This window comes from Watersipora subatra, chromosome 2 (genome assembly GCF_963576615.1).
Source record: "Watersipora subatra chromosome 2, tzWatSuba1.1, whole genome shotgun sequence".
Classification (NCBI taxonomy): Eukaryota; Metazoa; Bryozoa; class Gymnolaemata; order Cheilostomatida; family Watersiporidae; genus Watersipora; species Watersipora subatra.
Window position 1 is genome coordinate 55211859 of NC_088709.1, and position 19027 is coordinate 55230885.

The window sequence follows — 19027 nt, forward strand, 5'->3', positions numbered from 1 at the left end:
ATTATGTATGATTGTCTTTGTGAGCATATTATTGATTACCATGACCAACAATCTAGTTTCATAGCCCAGTCTTAGTTAAAGCCAGTTTTTGAGGAGCTATTCATGGGGTCAAATAATCAACAGGCATATAGTGAAGGAGGTAATGATATGAAGCGGCAAAGTGAAAGGTTGATGTTTAAAAAGTCATCAAATGACAACTCTTGAGAAAATCATGAAATTTCATTTGGGTGTAATGCTATCTGCTGTAAAACTATGGGCAGTGTAATGCTTAAACTGTTTGTATGTATATGATTATTGAAAAGCCTTTTGTCAGATGCTGTATATGACCAGTGTTTATTCATCGACGCATCTCAGCAAATTGAAGCTTAGATAAATACAGGCATAAATCGATATGATTGTCTGCATTGTTCCTAATTCATTATTCCTGGCATAACAGTGGGTGTAGCCACGCCACTAGAAAACAGAGATTCACGCAAGTATACCTCCATATTACATTATCAGTAGTGATATAGGCATTCATATTAGTGCTATGGCTACTTCAACGAGATCTTATGTAGCCATGCTATGTGTTCATATGTTGTTGTCAACATGTCATGACAGAGTGACTTCTCTATCGATATCTTCATCTCTGTTGGCTCATTCCACTTTGGTTGGCTAAAACAGACTAATATGTTTAACATTGATATAATAACAATTAGGACATGACTAAGGTAGTAGACCTTTAGCCGATGAAGTAATCAGGGTAACATTCTATGGCAAGAGTCACTCATAACGTTTAAGATAGATATAGAAATGGCTTAATATTGTGGATATTGAGACAATGCAGAAAAACCCTGACTGTTCATTGATAAGTGCTCACTGAAGCTCAAATGTAGAATGCATTACAGTAGCAGTGAATTTTTGTTTGAATATTTGTGTAGTTGCATTAGCAGTACAGTAAAAGTAGTAAGCATCTCACAGCCATGCAGTATGATTGCATTATGTACTTTTACTGCTGCCCAGTACTCAGTATACATACAGTACAGCTATTTTCGAAAGAACAGTAAGAATATTGACGCGGCGGAAGTATTACCCTATGCACAGTGTTCAGTGCTGTATGCAGCGGGAGTGTTGCTAGTGCACAATTCACAGTGCTAGATGTAGTAGGAAATTTTGGATTACACTGCGCATACATGTACAGCACATTTTCGCAAAAGCTCCTCGTAGAACCAAACCTCCAGTTGACTTTAAAGCAACTACAACATGATTGCAAGATGTGAAAGCTGCTCAAACTTGAATATAAGGTGATAAATATATTGTTGGGTTGCATGTGGTTAAAATGAGGACTAATATCTGGTACAACTTATCTTGTATTCTATCATAATTATTATTATTTAAAAAACAACCTAATATGAAGCATATGATTGTGCTGCTCTTCCGGTTGCACATGACATGTAGCTCTAGTTTTACATGGTTTATGCCAAAGTAAGCATTCTGTGTGACAATTGTAATTGTCGACCGTTTTCATGAAACTTTGGGAGTTTGAGTAAGTATTTGATGAGTTAGTACCATCTTGAGTCTACCAATAGCTGCAGGTAGCTTGATATATGTATAAAATGAGTATTCAGTCTTTAAGTAGTCGCTGCGAATGGAGCACTTGCTCTGTTTTTTAAGCTTGTCCTTCTTATATATGCATTTTGATAATTTAGAAAGGCAAAATCCATCTTTGCAGTTTCTATAGCAAAATATCTTACCCGCCTTGCCTCAACTTATTCTAAAAAATGTCTGCCTTTTTCAGTGTATGCTGACTCTTTTCTTTCCCAATCTTTTATTTTAATGGCTGCCAATAACGAGATATAAGTAAAAATAGGAGGCCCTTAATTTAATGCGTAATAAAACTGTGCCACAAATTGTTGGTAAATGTCTCTCAAAATGTTGAAATGTTCAACTGACAAACATATTTTACAGTCACCCTCTTGTTGAAAGGTCATGATTAATTCGTCAGAAATTTTGTGGCCTTTTGGGGTGAAAGCGAACCAATAAAGAACAGTCTTCAATTTGTGTGACCAATTAAAAGCAAGCCTCAGATCGAGTGACCAATGAAGAACAAGCTGATTTTCGTCTTTTTTTCGCTGGCCATACTCCTAATCGTTATTCTTCCCTCTTGGCTTTTACAAGACCCAAAATGGCATCGCAAAGTTTTCTTGATAGAGACATGGATGAAATACTCTAACCACACACCTGATGCCTTCACTCAAACTACACAGGCTTCGACATTTGGTGAGTAAGTCAGTCATTCCGTTGTGACATAACTATAATTCTCATTTTGATTTCATAGAGTTGCGTGCTGAAGACATGCCGTGCAACACTTGGTATAATCTCCAAATCCATTGGTCTCGCTGATTACTTTCAAGTAGTAGAGATTGTACATAACAAAGGTATTTCATAGAAACAGGTCGGTTCATTTTAACTTTTAAAGTTAAAGTTAAAATTCTTTGACTTCTTTCACTTTAATTTTTAAAGTTAAAGTGAAAGGATTCACTTTAACTTTTAAAGTGAATCCTTTAACTTCATCCTTTAACTTTTAAAGTTAAAGGATTCAAAGGATTTTAAAGGATTTAAACTTGTGACATAACATATATTTGTTGGGCAAGCTGCTTTTGAGTTCAATGGCAAATGTTTGCCGCTACGATTATAGCTATTCGTTCAAGCAAACTAGCTAGAAGTTTGATCATTACAGCACCGCTTTGTGTGATTTCATGCTTGCCCACATTATTGATTTGTAGAGCTTTGAATAAGAGTATAAGAGAATAACCAAATTCTTATACACGAAACTACAGTACGTCTATTACCGCAATTAAAGTGGATATATACTTTGTTTTCGACTCTATTTTTTGAAGTTCACATTGCAAAGGAGTTGAAGCATTTTAAATACACCGCTGCCTGTCTGTTACAATATTTCTGAAATCAGTAATTTGTTTTTTGTTGAAACTCGCTGAAATTTTACGAAGACAAAGCATACAAAATCTATTTTTATTTGCACTGGTAGCATGGAAACACTACAATATTAAAATTTGAGCTATATGAACTTGTAGGGATGGTTTCGGGGCAACGGTAAGAATGTGTAACAATGTAGAAGTAATGGTGAACAGCCCTTCTCACACATTGCAGGGTAGGGAGAGCGCAAAGTGAGTGTCGGCATGAGTCAGAATTTGAAAATATGCTACAAGTTTCTAATGATTCATATGCCATACCTCTTCACTAGTAGTAGTAAAGATAACAGAGTGTCAGGGTGGCCTAGTGGTAGCATCCTAAACTGTCAACCATAGAGTTTGTGGTTCGAGTCCTGCCTAATGCTGATCTGACAAAAAAACTCTCAGCAAGCTTTCAATACTAAATTGCTCGGTCATTTCGTTCTAGGCCATAACTTAGAGGCCTTGTGTTCCACACTGACAATGTGAGCACGTTAAAGATCCACCTTTGTCCTTCATACATTGAGCAAGTGAAGTAGCTGCCTGGCTCTGTCAGACTGGGTGTGTTGTGAAATGCATCCCTTCAGGTTAATCTGACAGTTCCAGAAGTGGTAGACACTGAGAACAATGTCACCTCTACTCTACCTTACACGTGCATCTATATCCTAGTTTCTATGGTATCAATTTTTCATAAATTGAGCATTGAAATTTCTGAACTCACTTTATAATTCAATGTCCTTAATGCAGATGCTCAGTAGGCTTTCAATATGATAAAACATGTACTTGCAGGTCCGTCATTTCTGAGAACAATTCAGGTATGGAATACTACCTTACCCGACACTATCAGCAGCCATGTTGCTGATTTAAACCCACTGGTTGACATTTTGGTAGATACTGGGCAAGCCCTGCTAAATGAACAAGATAAGCTCATTAAAGGTGCACCATTAGCTGAAATGTTTGCATGTCCAGCGCCTCTTGGACCACAACACCGGTGTCAGTATTACCAGCCTGATTGGGTGGGGAGGTCTGACACTGAACAGTTACTAAAAGACAGAATTGGTAAAGTGAGGTGAGCTTTTTTTTAAAATTAGTTTAACAACACTAATAAAATATTTAAATACTGCAGAATTAAAATGACTTAGAAACCAGTGAAATCTATGCTCTTTGGAAAAACAGCCTATGAGCAGACAACCTTAAACTTTGTCGATGGCGGTCATGGGTTAGCAAAATTTTTGCTCTGCAAGTTGATTTTCAATATGATTAAGTAAGAGCTTTGTGTGATATTTGATTTTTACTATAATAAGAGCCGTGTCTGTCTATCCGAGATCAGGCAGCGAGCGTTAGACAAAAAGATTGCATTGCACAGAAGTCGAACTGAGATATTTGGATCTCCAACCTAGTATGCTACTATCTACATCACTTGTCTTCCTTTCCCTATCCAAGAGAGGTTGTGCACATATATACAGTAGTACACATGCCAATCTCTCCCGATATGCAGTGCTGCCAGCATACTAGTAAAGTATAACAGTGTGATTCGTAAGTCTAGTGTTTTTGTGGCACCATGTTTAAGATAACCCTATTTATTACTAATAGTGAAATATGTGCTTTACTTGGTTGATTAATGTTTAAAGGCATGCGCTTAACAGAAGCTTCTGGAAGGAAATTTTGATAGGTAACTCTCTTAAAGATGTAGTTGCGTCAAAATTTAAGTTGATCTTAAAAGAAAGCATTTTTTTCTCTCTATCAGTTGATATGTTGTTTGTTGTGTTACGCGATCGCATTGTCAAGATATTTGAAGATTAAAACCGAAAAAATCTGATCGCCGTAAAAACGCTCAGGCCACAAAAACGTGCCCAGCCTCGCCAAAAATGATGTCACGCGTTTGGCAACCTGTCTCTATCTCTCGTATTCACATCGGCTATTTGCGATAAAAGTCTAGTCTTACGCGGCTCTATTGGCATATATCTTATTTTGTATTTGCTCATGTTGGCTAGAATAAAATTTTAAATCCTGCTACAGATGCATTATTATGAATGTTTAAAAGGCTTCAAATAACGAAAATTGAAAATTTGTTCTACTCACTTTCTCCAAATGTTGTGTAAACATTTGGGTACCGACTACCAATTCTACCGGTCTACGGTAATTCTGTCAAGTCACTTTTGTAGAACGCGGTCTTTGTATCAGCACAGTTCTGCATCTACCCATACAAACGATATACAGCCTCCCATAAGCCCCGCCCACATTATGTCGCCTATTACCTACGTACTCGTTTCTTGCTACACTACAATATTCTGCAAATCATGTTTTGCATTATCTTCAACAATATTATTTTATTATATAATTTTTACAAGCAAAAATATTTTCATCTCGGCATAAAACTTTTATTAAAAATATTCATCAAGTCGTGGCCACTCAAATAGTATTAGCTGATACAATAAGACAAATTCATCTACTGCAACAAACTCAAACAAAACATCATGGCTTATGCAGCACGCATTCAAGTCTCTCTTTCCACTTTATGGCAGTTTCCACACTGACAAAGCTTCTTCGGCTGGTGGGACGACATAAACATTCTGTAATCAGTAAAAAAATGCAATAAATATATGTCATTCTAAAGCGTATCTATTGACAGCTTCCAAATTGGGAGTTAAATAGATTGCGAGTGTAATTTTAAAAACGAATAAACATTTAATAAAGGCACAAGTACGCCAAGCCAACGATTCGAAGCTTTGGTTCTGGAAATTAAAGATTTGCAATGATCAATCGATTTTACCCACTTCCTACGAGTGAAAATAATTTGTAATCATGACACTAATTTACCAAAGAAAATTCGAAAAAAATATTACAGCTAGGTAAAACGGCAGATAAGCTATGAAACGATGATTGGAGATAGCAAAGAATTATCATTTTATTAATTAGTATATGTATTTATGACTATAAAAAATATTACATTTACTAAAGTATAGAAGACTCTAAATTAATTTACCTCCATTCTGTCTTCTTCTGCAGCAAAACGCTGCTGACGCCTGTCAGCTTTGGCCACAGGCTGTCTACTCTAATATTTTACTAAAAGTTGCTCAGATAACTCTGAGTAGCGGTCGCTCGAACTTGAAGCCATTTTAAAACTATGTATAACTTAGTAATTGTTGAAACGCGATGAATCAGTTACGAGTAATGAGATCTATTTAGGAGATCCTTCGAGATCACAGACAACGCGTTTTACGAGTGATAACATTTATTACGGCCTATATAAAAATTTCGCACGCATGATTGGCTAACGAATCGACCTCATATTTATCGCTTGTGGTTTCGTTTCAGATAACAAGCTTGTGACGTCACGAAATTGCCACCCGCTGGAACGTGAGCTTTTTAAAAGAGGGCCTCATTCAAACGCATATATCTCTGAACAGGGTTGGTCTACAAAGACAAAAATGGCATCAAATTGTAGCTGATGTTTTAGCCTTTTATGGGTCCTAATTTCATTTTTGACGCAACTACATCTTTAAGCAAATGGCAGCTCAAGTTATCATCACATGATTCACCTATTTATTCTATCAATACTTATGACTGGTGTAAATGCACGTAAGTACGTCGATTATTATTGCCTGTTGCATAAAATAATGTTGATTAGCAGTGGTAGCATTTCTGAAGTAGCCAATAACATTGATTGTAGAACAACCAATAGCATTCAGTTTAGACCAACCAGTAGCATTCATTTTAGAGCAACAAACTGTGTTCATTTTAGAACAACTAATAACATTCATTTTGGAATAACCAATTGCATTCATTTCAAAACAACCAACTGTGTTCGTTTTACAACAACCATTTCTTACCAGGTAATTATATTACTGTTTGAACCACCAATGGTATTCATTTGAGCATCACAAACAATAATAATTCTAGCTAGAACCATCAGTTGTATTCATTTCAGAAGAACCAATGGCTGTAGCAATATCATCCTCAGCATATCTGTTCTTGGCTAACAACTAATAGCTAATTCGTCAAATCGTATGCAAATAAAATGGTCAACCAGTATCAGGAATGTGTGATATTAGCTATTACCTATATTAACTATTGGCTACATCAAATTTCCTTGACCCAGCTCTAATTAATGACTAGAGTTGGTTGTAGATGGAGATACATGATTAAATTTTCTATACTTTAACTGCAAGGTCTCTTACAACATGCCCTAGTGTAAACATACTACTATATAATATAGTCAAGCTACTACATGTATATACTATGTTAATTTGTTTCAAGATTGACTTCATATGCTGAAACCTTCACATGTTGGGGCAAATATTCATATAAGAATATATTCTAATATTTATTAGAATAAGAGTTGTGTCGGTTCGTTTGTCTGTCGGTCTGCCCGAAGACACGCTAAGAGCGTTGGAGCAAAGGATTGCACCGCTTAGGAATCGAACCCGAGTACTCAGATTCAAAGATTTTCACAGTTCCACTCAATCACATTTCTAAATCAAAGAATAATTGTTCAGATAGTTATTACACATGATGATCTCTCACGCCGCACAGAACTGCCAGTGTGCTAATTTACTGAAGTTTAATTTTTATCACAGTTTAAAAGTTCTATGATAACTTCTTATATACCATAATATACCGCTGTATAACAGAAGATGGAGTATAAAAATCACATACAAAAATAAAAAATTAACAAAAATAAAAAGGGTTTACTATAGCCTACAGACACTTGAACTCAAATGTAGACACAGTGATGTTGCTAATCAGAGTTCGAGGTGGTGATAGAGTTAGGTGCTGTAAATTATTCTAACTCGGACTAGGTTTTTTATAGAACTTTATTTAGCTTTTCTCTTGTCAGGGGCAGACTAGCTGTATATATGCCTCTGTCTATACCCCATGAGAGTGTCATAGCTGATGTATTGATTCCATCGCTTCCTCTGCCGCACCCCAAATTGGAAGCTTGACAGCTTAATTATTTTACAATAGCAAGTGGGTTAATTTTAAATTGGGACTACACAGAAGCTATTTTCTGCTAGTTCCCAAATTAAGTTGACTAGTCTTCCAAACTTTTCTTCGTAAAATAATTAATCAAATTTTGCTAAATATACATTTTGTTGTGCATTTTAGAGAGCGGTGCCGTGAGTTCTATTCTGATATGTTTAATGCTTCCCTTTCAAGATACGGCAAAAATACGAGTAACAAAAAGCTTCTGACACACAAGGTAATACGATATGCTAGTGCTTTCCAGGGAGGTCCATACTAGTACTTGCCAGGGTGGTCCTTGCTAGTGCTTGCTAGGGTGGTCCATACTAGTACTTGCTCTTGCTAGGGTGGTTCATACTAGTAATTGCTAGAGTGGTTCATACTAGTATTTGTAAGGGGATCCATACTAGTACTTGCTAGGGCGGTCCATACTAGTAATTGCTAGGGTGGTCCATACTAGTACTTGTCAGGGTGGTCCATACTAGTAATTGCTAGAGTGGTCCATACCAGTACATGCTAGGGTGGTCCATAATAGTAAATGCTAGATGGGTTCATACTAGTACTTGCTAGGGTGGTCCATATTAGCAATTGCTAGGGGGTCCATACTAGTACTTGTCAGGGTGGTCCATACTAGTACTTGCCAGGGTGGTCTATACTAGTACTTGCAAGGGTGGTCTATACTATAGTACTTGCTAGGGTGGTCCATACTAGTACTTGCCAGGGTGGTCTATACTAGTACTTGCTCGGTAGTCCGGTCCATGTAGAACTCTTACATAATTTGCTAGCGTATAGATGCTCACACATTCATAGGTTTAATCACGTAAAATCTTAAATCTTTTTACCCAAACATGTAGGTATTCTTTTATCATTTTAGGTTTTGCTTGCTACTTTTGTTGATCTGACTGCCAAAATGCTTTAATATTGAAATCGAAAAAACTTGAATGCAGCTAAAATTCTTAGAAGAAAACAGACAAAAAATGTGCTTATAATTATGTTAGTACAAATATTACAAATATTAGTTACTTGTATCAGTTTCTTGATACCTGCCGATAAAAATGATATTGTAACAATGTTTTGCGCATAGCGTTAAGTGTTGTAGTTAGCTGAATGAATATTTAGTTGCTTAGCTCTAACGATAATAGTTCATATTTTTCATTTACTTGTTTTGATCATGCATATATACCTATCTTGACTACAATAGAAACATGAACAACCATGATTTTTCTATTTGTACATTAATGAAAATTTTTAGTTGACTATATGGTAAAAGAACCATAAGAATTTTAACGTAAATATTCCACTAATAAACTACTCTTGGTTAAAATAGCAATGGCCATTAGTGAAAAAGGAAGAAATGACAACTGTAAAACAATCATTGAGACAACCTTGGCTGTAATAAGGAGGCATTTAGTGCCAACTTATATGATTACAGGGTAGTTGAATAACTCCTAAAGTAAAAGGGTCAAAAGCCTTCCTACAGCTATTAGCAAGTGTTCATTCAGATTTCTCTTATGCGTTGCACAAGGATACACGTGACAACGTTTTGAAGAAGTGTAGGTGATAGACTGAGTTCTGTGATAAGGATTCACTTAGTCCTGTCTATATCAAATTTGGAATTATTTTCTTTAAACCGCTGTCAGATAATTGTGTGACCAACACGCTAATTATCAACAATGAAAGAAATTTCAATCTTCAATGAAGGTGTTTGTTATAAAGCAAGCGTTCAGTTATAATTGTTGTCTGAAATATCATAATCTCTGCTAAAACTGTGTTCATCAGTAGCTACAGATAGAGGTTGGAAAAATTATTGCATCATACTAGATTTTACTTCACGACATTGTTAAGTATAATAATCCAAGACTCTTACACCTGAGCCAATCCTCTGTCTTCCAGTATCTCAAAAGAGTTGTGCGTATTTTGATTTTTGTGCTTTGTCTACATATCTGATGATCTCCTACGACACTCGAGAGTGACAAAGTACTAGTATGTCCGTGTATAAAGATCATGGGCTATGGTTTACAGTGACATATCGCCGTGCATGTTCTTATCAAAGGCCACACCGACCCTAAAATCGCCTGTCCACTTATCCAAAATTTATGGAAATGCTAACACCTCACTGTACCCAAGTGTATGTACTCAAACCATAAGAATCTATCAATCTATATATCTGACATCTATAATAGTCTACATATCACTCTATTTACTGGTATATTGGCACGGTTTATTACTGCAGATTGGCTGATTGTGACATGTCGAGATGCTATGTTTGAGTCGACACATACCGTAAAACCTTTAATCGAACGCCATGGCGCTCTATTTTTCAACACTTCCTCGATAAAGTCGGTCACTTGGAAATGGCATTCAATTAGAAATTTTTCAATGATCTTAATTATTTTTTAAGATTATCTTAGAAAGAGATTTTCTATTCCTAGACTCTTTGCTACTGTTCAATACGTATACTCTTATCAATGGCAGAATAAGATGCGCAGGAGAACTAACAAGACACTAACACACAGTTTCTTCACTTATTACATTTTAGCGGCTGCTAAAAAGTGGAAAACTACATCTTGCATTCTGTTGGATGCCAAAAATGGGTTCAACCTTTTGGAAGAAGGCATGGGGCCCACTAACCAAAGCTGCGAGTACAAAGGGCAAGCCTGGAGCAAGCTTTCAGGGAGTGCCAGTTTATTTTAGCCATGCTGTGAGTAGAAATAAGTCGTTATGTGAGAAACCATGAATTCTTTTCTAGGAATATGGAAAGTGCATGAAAGTGCAATGTAGCCTCATACAGAAAATTAGTGTGCATTTACCAAAGAACACCCAAACACACTGTTACCGTTTATATATCAGCTATACTGGAAAGGTTATCTCTAGAACTCAATGTCTCACGGTTCGCACGACCCATATACCATATATGAAAACGTACTTGCTCATCCCGGTTAAGCCAAATGGGTGGTAACGTCTACTCAAGATCGGGTTTTCTACCAGAGACCTGAAAGTTTATGCACTTGCTTCAAAATTTTAGTCATTCCAAACAACACACTTTTTGCAACTTGCTCATGTTTACTGTTGCCGGAATTCGGGCAAGCCACATTTGATGTGCAGGTGTTATTGTACACAATATTCAAAGACTGTTGGAATTACAGTAGTCCTTACACACCGTATGACTGTATGTGTGTAAATGTATAAACGTATATATGTCTGTGTATGTATATATTAATATGATATTGTTATTGCTTATATTTAATGTTAATGTTAGAAAGCATCCTAACGAAATTGTTGAATGCTTTAAAATTGATAACATCCATTTTTTATTCAAAAAAGTAATTTTAGAAGGCATTTAGGATAAATGGTTTAACTATTATTAGCTGTTACTATGAACTGATTTGAGCTTGTTTTGATACTACCGACCCCACCATGGTTCGAACTCACCATTTTTGTAGTTTACTGCATATTGTAAACTCCTACCAGACAGCCAATTACATAGAAAATGCATAAATTTTAATAGCGGTTTGAATCAAGTTTCTCTTTAATATGTAAAATATATTGAAGAAAAACTTGATACACCTGTTGTGACTTACTTTAGTACAGGTAAAATAGGTGACAACAAAGAACTATTTTTTTTGTACTGCAGCCTCATGCATGTAAAAATTAAAAGTTGTGATCTCAAATAACAAGTATTACATCCTGGTATCAATGACTATGTGTTGATCATAACGGGAAATCTGATCTCTAAAGTTCAATGTTACATATATTTTACATGCTACCATTGCCATTCTAAAGAAGATAGAAATTTTTTTTCTTTCAATGGCTCAATTGATCAATTTCTGTACACAATTCTATTAGAAAAATTTTTTAGTTCAATTGTGACTAAATCTTAGACACAATCGCTTAATTGGCCCATAAGTAAAAATTTAGTCGTTGGGAGTGCCACACATGCTTTACTATCTGGAAGCAAAAACAATAAAAGCAGAGCTATAACTGAAGAGATAACAGCCATCTTTGTTTATCTGCAGAATCCTGGGTACACAGTCTACAGTATAGCCAGGAGTCCATGGGACAGACTTGTCAGTGTCTACAGAGAGAAATGTGAAAAGAATAGGGGTGGGTGATGACTTTATGGTTGACTTGGAAAAGTCTTTGCTTTGATGTGACTGTTGCTCAATCAGTCGACGATTCTAGATAAATTTTCAATTTGTGTAACCAATGAAATCATTGTCACAGCAAATCACACATTTTCATTTAAACCTTGTTTTCACATTTGTGCAAGTTTTTGTCATAGCTTCAAGGACAAGTAATAACTCCGTTGATAGCATCTCAAAAAGGTTCTATAAACAAAATTATTGCTCTGGTTCAATTACTACAGCAGTGGCATGATAATTGAAGCATCTGCTTCAATTATTATACTGTTGCTATAATAATTGAGGCAGATCATGTTAGCAAAAGATCCCTATAGTTATTCATTATTAATGATGAGCTGGGCAGTGTCAAATTAATTGATAAACTAGCTAAAAACCGCCACAAGAAACTCCGACAAAACCTCAAACAAAATTTAAATCTTGACAAGCTTAAAATATATCAGCAAAAGTTATCTGATCCTGCAAATATAAAATGGCAAATTTGCCCACTCTTGGTCCAAACTTGTTCTGGTGTGAATGGGAAAAATAGGCTGATAATTTCCACAAAATTATTCAGATAATGGCCACAAAAAACCCTGTTTGCAAATCAGCTGGTGTGAATTCAGTTTACGACAGATTAACACTTCGAAGCTTCGGCCCAAGATACCTCTGAAATAAGTTTTTCCACCTGACCCTTCACACGAGTAAGCTCGAATTCGTAGTTTTGCTTTGATTTTACATGCAGTACTTATGGCTAACAAAAAATCACAAAATTTGGTGGCTTTATGTAGTAGAAGGTTTCAGAGTAATTCAAATGTTTTAAGTCAACCGAACTCTCAGTTTTTGAGATATAGCAAAATAACCGATTACACTTCTATCCAAATGTGAAATTAAAATGGCTACCGACAAAACACTAGTTCTTTTTGCACTATTGCACTTTAAGTTTACTTAGATTTATGAAACCTTGATTGATTTGTGCAAAATATATATTTTTAGCATAATTTAAAAGTTTTAGGTTTTTTGAGCCATTAGTTTAGAGATATTGTGATAATATGGAGGCCTCTTCCGACCGAGAAAAGATAAATGGTTGCCGACATAGCATTGGTTTTTGTTGTACTTCGGATTCATGTGAGGTTACCAAACTTTGATTGCTTTGAGTTCTATGTGTTTTCAGCATAGTTCAAAGATTTTAAGTTGGTTAGAGTATTAGTTCTGGAGATATCGACAGATATTATAGATGGCACTCCTAACTGACAAATAAATGATAGATGGGTACCGTCAGAAAATCATTTTCTAATATATATACTGATTAAATTTATTGTGATGAAAATAAAAAATACGCAAAACTAAAAATTTCCTTTTCTTCAACATTAAGAGATTTCCACTAACACGATTTGTTTTTCTGTTCATAGAAGTCTACACTATCAGCCTTAGTTTACATCAATCATTATGTTTCTTCAGTCAAATCTAAAACATGACATCTTTAAAAGATTGAAAAAAACTCTTACAAGGTTAGGCTTCAAAGTGGTAAACTGTTCCCTCTAAACACACAAATTATAAGTTTTCTTAGTAACAGACAAGCCAACCTGCAGTTAGCTACAGACATGTCAAACTGTTCTCATTAGATGCTTACAGGCTAAACTACAAACTAAGCAATCTACAGACCTGCCCACATGCAATCAACTACTGACATGCCAAACTGTTTTGTTTTTGTTAAAAGCACACAGGTTAAACTACCTCTATTATTGACAAATTGAGCAAATTGTCCCTAACATGTACAAGTAGAAACACACCTATTAAACTAAAACTACCTACAGACATGCCAAACTGTGGCTGTTAGCTACAGATATGCCAAACTTTATATTAGCAATGAATAGATGTAACCTTTCTTGCCAAAAGAGACAGAAGACCGGTATCTATCAACATTTGACTTATAGAAAACTTACACAAAATTGTGACACGCATATTGTAACTTTTTCATTGTGGTTACAGGCAGGAAGTGTCAACTCAAGTTTGGAAAGCGTTGTCATGTCTGTCCTACCTTCAAAAAATTTGTGCTCTGCATTGTGAGCTCAATGGAACGGGAATGGACAGAGTTTTATGGTCATGTAGACACGACCTATAACAGATGCGGAGTCTGTGACTTTCCCTATAGATACATAGGTATTTATTTGCGTATTTATTCCTATTGTATTTTACTTAATTCATGGAAAAACAAATTCAGTGAAACATAAAATGACATGAAACACTTGTTTTATCTGAACAACAATTTTTCTAGCAGCTTTGTTCAACTGACCAATTCATCAAATCATAATACTAGCTATATTCTGACTGAGACTGGACATTATTACTATCTAATGAACATAGATACATCTCATTTCATCAAATCAGGTGGTAAAATATCTTCAACTACCCAATCATATTGATAATCTCCTCTCAGAACCTTATGAGATCTTACATTGCTCAATAACCACGAAACCTGCTAACACAAATTCTGTTACAAGGTTTTATTTTAAGTTTCTAAAAAGTTCATCCTCACATGAACTAGGCTGCACCCAGTCTGATAGCAGGAAAATGGCTGAAGATCTGCTGACAATAGATATGGGCATTGTGATGATAGTGAAATCAGGCGGCATCACTAGTGTGTAAAATTCTAGGGTTTTATAAGCTGTCGGATGCACTAGCCAGCTGTTGGCTATGAAGTTAGATAAAAATGGGTTTTGGAGAAAGTACAGTAGATATCATATCGATAGCTTCTTGAACAGATTGCCAGGCACAGATGTTACTTTTAATCTAAAATAGCTCTTGTTTGTTCGGTTCTGTATAGGCTGGCTCACACTATATTGTTGTATCTCGGCATTGGTGCCACAATACTTCAGTACTTTTTGATAATAATAATGTTCACACTATCACAAACCTGTTTGTATATAGCAAATTATATTTATTTATATATAATATATATAATTTATATATATAATATTTAATATATAATATAATTTATATATTTATATATAAATATTTGCACCAGCAAATATACTCTGTGACGTAATGTTTTCATCTTTCTTTTTAATTTTTCGCTAAAAATCCTCTTCATTTGTGCTTGCTCAAATCAAATACTAATCCCGTGGCAACTATTATAAACGAAAATAAATAAATCTCGCTATCCGTGACCGCAAATTACTATCGCCGAAGTGATTCACATTCAAAAGATGGTCATTGATACTCGACGAGATATCAAGAAAACTTGACAGCTGCAAACTTTTCCGATGTAATAAAGCTGCGTCGTCAAAGCCATCAGTTTACCGTTCACATAATCCAAGATGTACGCTGAAAAGAAAACACCGACGTAGGGCGATATAGTGTGAACCGACCTTGTGAGTTACAAATAATAGTGAGCAGTATATAATAATGTAAGTAAAACTGATGTTTAAACATTGCTTGTCAACCTGCTTGTCAACTATAACACTGTGAACCACTACACAGTAGTTGGTGCAGTAATGGAGGTGATCTGAAAATTGGTGTCTCTGATGCTAAGTTTATGCATTTGTGAAAAGGAATGTGGAACAGAAAAATACATTTTACTCAATCATTTATTTTCATATGTTTATGATGACTAACTATTAGCCAAAGGACTAACTGTTAATTCTGACCAATGCCGGATGCACTAGGGCTGAATTTAAATTCTTTAGTAGGTTGTAGTCAATGGTCTATTGCTCTGCAGAGCTTTGACTGCGATTATAGTTTTTTAAATAAAAAAATAAACTGCTTCTAGCTGATCGAACCTATTAATATTGATAAAACTATTTGTAAAAAACATGGAATTTTATTTTTAGATAGGATAAAGTATGAGAACAGCGCGATTTCTAAAGACTAATTCATTCAGCCTTATACGTAGCCGAGAGATGTTTAATTGACACTTGAATGCGTCAATAAGTCGAGGAGAACAAATTCATTTTTGGTTTCTGTCTGAACCAAAAAATAAGTTGATTGTTGCAAAATTCTTTTTTCACACTGTTTTGAAGGTTGGAAGACTGAATGTACTGAAACTTTTTTGGTGCGGAAGCACCATCTTGCCTTTTTAAGAGGCTCTGCATACAAGCTTTGAGAATTTTCAATCTAAGCATAAAATGAACTTTTCGAGTCATTGAGTGTCCAACCTAGCTTATGATAATCTGTTCAAGGGTGGGTATGGTGGAAACTCTCCCTCTAATCCAATTGGATATTCATTATGTTCTGTAGTATTGATGGAGAACATGATAGATGAAACAAGTTTTCTATTGAAACAACATGGAGTAAGGCAGCCTCAAGTTGTAATGGAAACCGTGAGAAACAAGACAATCAGAGGAGTTGAAAAGCATAAAAGTAGCTTCTCATATACCAGTTACTGGAAAGGACTGCCAGAGAGACTGATTGATAGAGTCAGGTTTTTCTACAGGTATGAGCTGTACTTGTATGGCTACCCCGAGACTCCCTTCCATGTAACGCCTCCTATATGACAACTAATATATAGAATATGCCCTCTGTCATTAAATGTTCATTTTGGTCTAAAGAAGATATCTCAATAAAATGTGTGAAAGGTGATAGATATTGAGTTCATGTTTTCAGCTATCAGATCTGTATGCATAACCTCTCGTAATAGGCATTTTGCTGTAGGCGAACCACAAGTATAATTCTAAAAGGGTCAAGGATATGTTAAGGGCATGAAGTTGTTCTGATTGTAAATGTCAAGTGGTGTGTGTTGATAACCTTAACTTGTGTTATTTTGTAATAAGACAGCGCCAATCTTTACCCCATTTCTCCTGGCTAGTAGGAATTCCTATTTGGTCATGATTATGAATAACGATGGGACAATGTCTTTGACAAGAACTGCCTTACAAACTGAAAAACAATGCGCAGACATTTTTTCTTGCACGGCGTCACACCTCAGTGGTGTTTTAACTCGGAGCAAGCCAGATTATGACTTGTTCCAGCTGTATATGCTTCTGTCTATACCCTGTGAGACTTTACAGCTATTGCTTTGGTCTGCCTGTTCTGCCCTTTGAGACTGTTATAACTGATGTATTGGTTCTGTCACCCCCTCAGCCATACAAAAAATTGAAAGCTTGCTAGCTTAAAATTTTACAACAACCAGTGAGTTAGTTTTAAAACATGCTACAAAGAAAGCTATTGTTCCCTTAAACTGTAAGGTATTTTCTACCTGCTGGCTTACAGAGACAAATGGTCCACATAATAGTTACCTTTGAGATGATAATAAAATTTGTCAATAAATTCAATTACAACATTTATAGGTTTCACTGAACATTTCTGCTAGGTGATGAGTAGTCAATAAACCTATAAACCACAATTGAAATGACAAAATATGTTTTTCAATAATGAAGCATAGAGGTGTTAATCAACAAACCGTTCACAAGGTTTCTATGACTCAGCTATTGTGTGCCAGAGTGGATTCAAATCCTCACATCGACTGTCATCGTTCTTCTACAAAATAATCAGTGTGCAATTACACCACCATCTGTGTCTCTTTAAAGTGTTTGCAGCCTAAAACTCTCACAGTGTTACCCTCTCAGAAAATATCTTCACGTAAAACAAAAGGATTAAAAAACACATTCAAGTCAGTGCTATGATAAACAATGTCTACACCAGAAAGGACCATGCGTGACTGAACAACCTGGCTTAAAAAGTACCAAACTGAAAGCTATTGTTGTAATCCGGTATAATATAAAGTGGCAGCACCCAAACACATGTTAGTTATGGAAAACTATTATGAGCCTGTATTTTGTTAGCAAAACTAGAGGGCAGCAGGAGAGAGGCTCAGACTATTCAGTTCTCGTATCTACAGGAACGCCTTTTTAAACCAGCAATGTGATAAGTTTCGTCAGATTTCAGGAATTGATGCTCTGTCCAGTCAAACTCTGACATACAAAGTAAATCTGCTCTAACATTTGCTTATTATATCAAAATTGTCAGATCTTCAAATAAGTATTTTTGTATGATTATAATGTACCCTGTTCTAATATCAATAGGATTTTCTGCTAACTGTTAAAAACTTGGTGATTAATAAATCCCATAATTTTTACTAAAATAAGAGTAAAAATACTGTCCAAAGCCACTCTAATTCTGTCCAAAGCCACTCTAAGAGCATTAAGGAAAAAGACTACCTCACACAGTAATTGAAGCTAGAGCACACACTTCAATGAGCAAGTGTGCTACCATTACACTACTCATGCGCCTATGCAGTTTACTGAATAATTCTCCATATATCGATTACTCATGACGATCTCTCACAATGCACACGACTGGCATGCGTACTAGTTGCATATAACATTAAAGTGAATGCGTTATATAAAACTCTCAACATGAATACATTTAAGGAACTAACTAAAGTAATGAAATATCAAACAATGTTCTTATTGGCGCATCCTTTTATTAAAGAGGCAGTTGAGGTGTAACCTTAGCAATAAAAGAGACAAACAGTCTGTAAGTAAAAATGGTGATAGAGATACAGACCTTTTGCTTAGAATATGTAGGCCTATACATTTCGCTAAAAACATGCTTAGATTAGATGGCCTAATGCACCTGTCAAAGCATGCCAAGCTATTCTGGCGTACTTTTCTCAATTTTCATCAATTTTAATCTTGAAACATTCCGGCAGTCAGATCCCCCAAACATAAAAAGCAAACACAACTAATAGAAAATTTCTGACACTTTCAAATAAACTGTACTAAAAATCAATTTTGTGAAAGTTCATCTTTAAATAAGCTACATGCAGTTCTGCTAATAAACTTTTACAGCCAGGATTACAGGATATGAGCTTTTAAAGACAAATGACAGTTTCATTTAAAAATTTGTCAGAATTACTATTGCGTCAGTCTCACATGTATGTCCAAGTTATGAAAGATCACAAACTCTGTTCATCGCATTAAGAAGGAGCAGTAGCTGTTGAGCAAGGTTTGATTGATTCATTCAAATGCCTCACGTTCATTGAGCGTAACA

At 35.6% G+C, this 19027-nt stretch overlaps 1 protein-coding gene across 1 annotated transcript; it reads left to right on the plus strand.

Annotated features, from left to right (window-relative positions):
• Positions 1–1971: 1971 nt before the first annotated feature.
• LOC137388348 (carbohydrate sulfotransferase 13-like) lies at positions 1972–16530 on the plus strand. The gene is made up of 7 exons (XM_068074835.1): positions 1972–2259; positions 3741–4020; positions 8061–8154; positions 10456–10617; positions 11933–12020; positions 14027–14197; positions 16274–16530. The coding sequence occupies exons 1-7, from the start codon at positions 2079–2081 to the stop codon at positions 16528–16530; spliced, it is 1233 nt and encodes a 410-aa protein (XP_067930936.1). The 5' UTR covers positions 1972–2078.
• Positions 16531–19027: the final 2497 nt, after the last annotated feature.